Source organism: Halyomorpha halys, unplaced genomic scaffold (genome assembly GCF_000696795.3).
Source record: "Halyomorpha halys isolate HHAL.00 unplaced genomic scaffold, Hhal_1.1 Scaffold530.1, whole genome shotgun sequence".
Classification (NCBI taxonomy): domain Eukaryota; kingdom Metazoa; phylum Arthropoda; class Insecta; order Hemiptera; family Pentatomidae; genus Halyomorpha; species Halyomorpha halys.
The window spans coordinates 486,620-492,984 of NW_027114956.1; the positions used below are offsets into that span (position 1 = coordinate 486,620).

A 6,365-nucleotide genomic window follows, 5' to 3' on the forward strand; every position below is an offset into this window, starting at 1 on the left:
GGTGGTTCCTTCCCAAGATTTTCAAGTGTATATGAAACATACTACATATTTACCTATTGTATTATTTTGTACAGTTGTAAATTACATTAAATAAATAATTTTTAAAAAAAATGTTTTGTTCTGCCTTTTCTTCGCTAAGTATTACAAGTTCTAGTTTTTTATTATAAGTAATTTGAACGCCATGTAATTTTGTTTTATACCTTATAATGGTTCTGTTTTACATTCATTCATTTTACTGGACCAACCTCTTTCTGGAACCACTCATTACTGAACGTCAGTTAGCAAAAAGGTTGGGTACTTAGAGGAAGGAGTATAATGGAGGGGTTGTCATTATCAACGGTTTAACAACCTTTAGTAATTGTTTCTTTTACACTTAATTATAACACAAATATATGTCAATACATATATTTCTTTTTAAATAAGCAAATTCTAATGTAAAACAATACTAAAAAAAAATTAATCTAATTAATCTACGAGTAATTACAAAATATTTACATTTTAATTATTATCCGAGTACATGACGTTAACACCGTATTATGTTCAGCTTGACATCTTGTCTGTTTCAGGTGGACCATGTGAACAGGGTATTCGGTTTTCAGCTGCTGGTGGTGTTCATCAACATCTTTACCGCACTAGTCGATGAGCTGTATCACCTCATCTATCTCAAGTCCTCAGGCCAATTTGGAGACGATATTCTAGAAGTACTATTCCTATTGGTATCTCTCGCTTACACATTCTTCAACACCTTCGCGATAACAAGTGCCTGTGACAAAACTGTCGTAAAGGTACAATAGACTTGATTAAATATTTTTTTTAACTATGATGTCTAGAGAATTCTGAATGACAAATTTGTTGTTACTAAAATTGTTGACATAAAACTACTTTTCTGTGCTGTCCTGCAAAACTTACTGACGTTTCATTTGCTAAAGTAATGTTATCTTCTTCAAAGAAGCTTTGTGAATTAGTATTATTAATAAATTCTAATTCATGAAAATAAAAATAAAATCCTTCAAATACAAATGATTACGCTTACAACACTTTTCAGATCTGCCAATTTTGAAAGTTTTTCCAATTATAAAAACTTAAGAATATTCATCTGTGAGCAGAAAAAATATTTTATCGTTCAGATATGTTTTGTTTTGTAGTTAACTTAATAGTCTTTATAAATTCGGTACTCGTTAATTAATAAAATAATAAAACACACGTTTATGTAAAAGAACTAATTTTTATTTATTTCTAACCAAAAATATATTAAATCTACTAACATTTGGAAAAACTTACTTTCTTCTTTCAGTTGAAAGCGCAACATGAATTCAGAGAAATAAGATGCTAGGAAATTCATATTCGTTCCTCTTCTTATGGTTCGCTATTTAGTTGAACTCCTATGTATTCGGATCAAAAAAGTGATATTTATGCTTTACAGTTTGATGTTTATGTCCTATTATGTATAAATTTATGTATCGTTTTTAGCATCTCAAATATATATATATTTTAAATTAAGATGCTGTTGGGGCGAGGGGCTTTTCTTAAATGAAAAAACGTAAAAAACTTCCCCAGAGAAAAACAATTGTTCGCTGGTTCGGTGATAGAAAAAAAAATAAAACGGAGGACCTGAAAAGAAAACACAAAAAAATAGAGAATAAAAAATACCCTTCCAAACTGGTATACAAATTTAATTAAATTAAATATAAACAAATAAAAAAAACTGTTACTGTTTTGTTGTTATAAAAAAATAATTAGTGTGGAGTAAAAGAAAGAAAATATTTTAATAATATATGTAAACAAAAATTAATCCTCTTTATACAAAATAATGAGTATTAGAAGCAAACAAAATATGAGGCTCCATGAAGGAAATAAAATAAAGTCACTCACGTAGATGGTCGGGGGGTCGATATGCGCATTTCTCAAGGATAATATATCTTCCGAAATCCGCCGTCATCCAGATGATGATTGGTGGGTGAGGGTCCTGAGATGAACCCCAAAAATTCTTTTGGTGTGAGCCGGTGGGTGCCTCTATCAATGACAGCCTCTAGACTCTAGGCTGCGGACTGAAGACCTCCTTATCAGTCTGCATAAAGGCCGTAATCCCATTGCAGCCCGCAATGTTGTTGTATACGTGAAGAGCTGCAGGGATGTATTTGTATTATACACGCATATCACAGCAAGCCTCCTTCCTTAACTATATTTACGTTATAAATTCTAACTTAATTTCAATTACAAAATAAAAAGTGAATTATTACAAAAAAAGGAAATTAACTTATAATTAACGAAAAATAAAAACACCAATTGGAAGTAAATAAAATTAAACTAAAGAAAAGAATATATACTTTTGGGCTTTAGCAAAAGCATTTCATAGACGTTTGAACATACCTTCATTCTTGGTGAAAGTTTTCCATCCACAATGAACGCAATTGTCATATTTTTTGCGAAATAAAAACTGCGTTTTACTGTGTACATTGTGTGGTATCCAGAAGAGTATGAAATTTTTTTTAATAACTGTGTAATTTATTTAAAATAAGATAGAATAATTTATAGTACAAAACGTTTTTGGAAGTTATTTTTTAATGTTAATAGTGTGATTAAAATTGTTCGAGAAAAGCCGAAATTGAAGAAAATGAACATGTTGAGACTAAATGGATATGTTTTATTAAAATTGATTAAAAACAATATTATATACGGTATTTCGCCATTTGGGGCCACTGTGTGCCCATAGGTTAAATCCAATTCAATTTATACGTGATGTGTTTTTAAGTATATGTTTTAATACTTATGTGTAATTTAACCATGAAATAAAAATTTAATGAAAACTAGACATTTGATAATAATGAACCATGGTACTCTCTTCATCATACGTAATCGTATTGCATGTAATTTCTTTAATTATGTCATTCTATTGCAGGCCAAAGAATTCAACACGTTGCTATATCAGGTGATGATTAGCGACAAAACATCTATAGTGTCCAAAAATGTAAGTATCAAAATATCAGAAAAATATAAATCAACGTAAATCCAAAACAATTTTGGGTTATATTATTATTTTATCATTGTGTAATTTTTTTTATAACAATTAATTGCTTAAGGGATTACGCCAGGGAGATGCCTAAGCCTAAGATTTTGCACTCAAGAAGCCAGTGAGGGATGCTAGGATCCAGACCAATGGCAACATCTTTAATAGATCTGTACAGCTCCTTGCGTACGCGGATGATATAGATACAGGACGTTCCTTCCAGGTATCGGACGCTTTCGTTGCTCTGGGGATCCAGCGAGAAGACTTGGCTAAGAACTCAGTGCGTAAAAAACAACATATAGATTTATGGAAGAGGTGCCTAGTCCTGGAGACGAGGTGATTTTCGGGGAATACCATTTCAAGAAGACTAATGTTTTTGTATATTTTGGCTCATTGGTAACACAGGACCACGCACCTGAACAAGATATTCAGCGTAGGATCACCGCGGCAAATCAGTGCTATTTTTCTATGGCAATGCAGTTCCGGAGTAGAGCTCTTTCCAGAAAATCGAAGCTTTGCCTTTACAAGTCGATAGTGCACCCAGTCTTGCTGTTCGGTTGTGAGACTTGGAATACCTCCCGGGCTTGTGAACAGGAACTTCTAGTCTTTGAAAGAAGAATCCTCAGACATATATATGGTGCTGTTCTCATCGGAGGAGAGTGGAAAAAGAGGAAAAACCAGGAGTTGTTGTAGCAGTGAGCAAGCCTCTTGTAAAGGAAGTGAAAGATAAATGGCAATCTTTGTGGACCGAAAGCCCAATGAATAAATTAAAAATTATTAAACAGGATGTCAAGCCCTGGGGTACCTCCAGTCGCATATGCCGTAGAGAGGAAATTGTAATGACCAAGCTGAGAGGTCACACGAGGCTTATCCACTCCTATATTATTTCAAAGAAACGCCTCCGAACTGCCAGTATTGCAACAATCTAACAATAAGCCATATTTTCCAACGATGTCCATATTTCACACCACACCTCTATAGCTTAGGACTAAGCTAAAGGATGATAAAGCAATAAAATTGGTGTTTCAGTTTTTAAAATAAAAAAAAATTACTGACAAAAATCTAACTTGATCGGAAGGAAAAAAACAACAATAATAATAAAATAAATAAATAATCAAATTAAAAAATAAATAAAATTTAACGAATATTAGCAAAATTAAATAAAATATAAATGGCGTTGATGACCAATGAAGTTTGGCGCCCCTAAACAAAAACAAACAAACTAATCAGGAGCTATACACTATGCTTAAGGAGTCCGATATAGTTCACATGATGAAAATTGCAAGACTGAGATGGGCAGGACACGTAGTTAATATGGGCATTGATGATTCACCAAGACAATTACTGATGAAGCCACTCCAAGGTACCAGGAGGAGTGGATGATGGTGTTGCTGCTGATGCAATAAATATGCTGGGTTTCTGAATTGGATCGCGGCTGCAAGGGACTGAGGCAATTGGTGGAAGCTGTTGCAGGGGACCGGAATTCGACACCGGATCGTAGAGCCATGCTAGTAGTAGTAGAAGTAGTAGTTAATTGCTAATTGTACGTATTTATATTTATTTTCGTATATACCATGCTAGTTCTTACTACTAAAAAACAACTTGATATAACCTTTGAAAATTCTAGCGATTAATGTCCACTTTTGAAAAGTTAGGATTCAAATGTCACTTTTTTACACATTTAATGGCGATATATTCAGTCGTAATTATGTCTATAATTGAATTAATCGCAACTACACGACGAGATTGAGTACAGAACAGTATTCGGACTAACCTCGGAGTCAAACCGGCTGAGAACATCCTATCCACAGGCTTCCTTCGGATGGACCAGGAAAGAACTGCCAGAAAGATATATGAGATTCGCGTGGAGGGAAGAAGAGAAAGATTACGCAATTTCTGGGAGGAGAGTGTAAAGTTAGGCGTTCAGGTGGCGGGATATGGACTGGAGTATGAGAAGGGAGATGGGCCAAGAACGAGACATCTGGTCTAAACTGCAAATTGTAACCCCACACTGCGCAAGCGGTAAAGGGGATAAAATGATTATGATGATGATGATAATCGCGTAAAACGTAAGGTCACGTAGTATTAAGATTAAGTTTTTATTAGATTTAAGTTTGTTAAATTCAGAAATAATGTGTGCCCCAACACATTATACACTTTTATAAATTCTGACAACAAAAAATAATACACTCCAAAAGACTCCTTAGAATGTTCTACAGAAAAAGGAGGAAGTTCATTGTTTATAAATACGCCATTAAAATTTTTAAGGGCTTTTGAGAAAAAAAAAATGATAATCACAATTAGCCGATTTAAGTTAAAACGTTGGATTTATGAAATCAACTTAGCCAGAAATTTCTTCTACGCTCATTGTCTGATTCACTTTAGATTAGTATCTAGTAGAGCATCTTAAACGACCTGGACGATCTCATCGTCTCTCCAGAACGTTTATCGAAACAACCAAACTTCGTAGAGTAGCTGACTGTTTCATGTTCCAGCTGCTTAATAACAAAAAAAGATGGCTCAGTTTATAGTGCATTCACGTACCTATTTATTTATTTTTTTTAATTTCTTTAATATTATGTTATGGGAGCCATAGTTTTATTAAGATATTATCGATTCTAAGGACACAGCCTCATGTATCAATTTTTTTTCTCGTTTAGACTTTTTAATTGAAAGTTGAGGTACATTTATTTAATCTCAACTAAAATAATTAAAATTTAAATCAACATTAATTTTAAGTTGATGTCTATCATTGATATCACCGAAGGCGCTTTATTTTCTTTAAAGATTCTATCCTCTTTGAAGTAAAAAGAACATAGAATTTATATGATTTAAAATAATTAAAGATATTTTCATTATCTTAAAAAAATTAAATGTTATTGCTGTTATATCGATTAATGTTATAACTCTCTTTTATAGAAGAAGATGCGCCTTCACGCGTCAATGAAAAGAGAAATAATGTTTACAGCCTATGGGTTCTTTAGCCTAGACTACGCGCTGGTTCATTCTGTAAGTAATCATATTTATATAGCTTAACCATTACATCATAACCCTACTCTCCATCGAAGCAATAGAGAAGCCAAAAAGGCAAGGCCCACAAAAGGTTGAGGTTAATAGGAATGTCCGCCATTGTATTCTAACTTGAAATAGAAGCTAGCCAGTGGTTGGCTCGTACTTTCCTTTACTCCACGCCATTGGGTCCATCTTGGGCCCGCCTTTTTGACTTCACTTTTCCTCGTAGATTACCCCCTCTATTATACTTCTTTCTACTAGTTAGATAGGCAGTGATACACGATGATAGGATCGTAGCAGGTTATTACGTACTATCCCGTCACTACCAGTAAAATATAATCTATAT

At 33.5% G+C, this 6,365-nt stretch overlaps 1 protein-coding gene across 1 annotated transcript in view; it reads left to right on the plus strand.

Moving 5' to 3' along the window:
- Positions 1-536: 536 nt before the first annotated feature.
- LOC106683929 (gustatory and pheromone receptor 32a) overlaps positions 537-6,365 on the plus strand; it is a 7,593-nt gene continuing 1,764 nt past the window's right edge. Inside the window, exons 1-3 of the mRNA XM_014425697.3 lie at positions 537-785; positions 2,900-2,968; positions 5,927-6,016. Coding sequence (XP_014281183.3) covers positions 537-785; positions 2,900-2,968; positions 5,927-6,016 — 408 coding nt within the window. The remainder of the gene's footprint in view (positions 786-2,899; positions 2,969-5,926; positions 6,017-6,365) is intronic.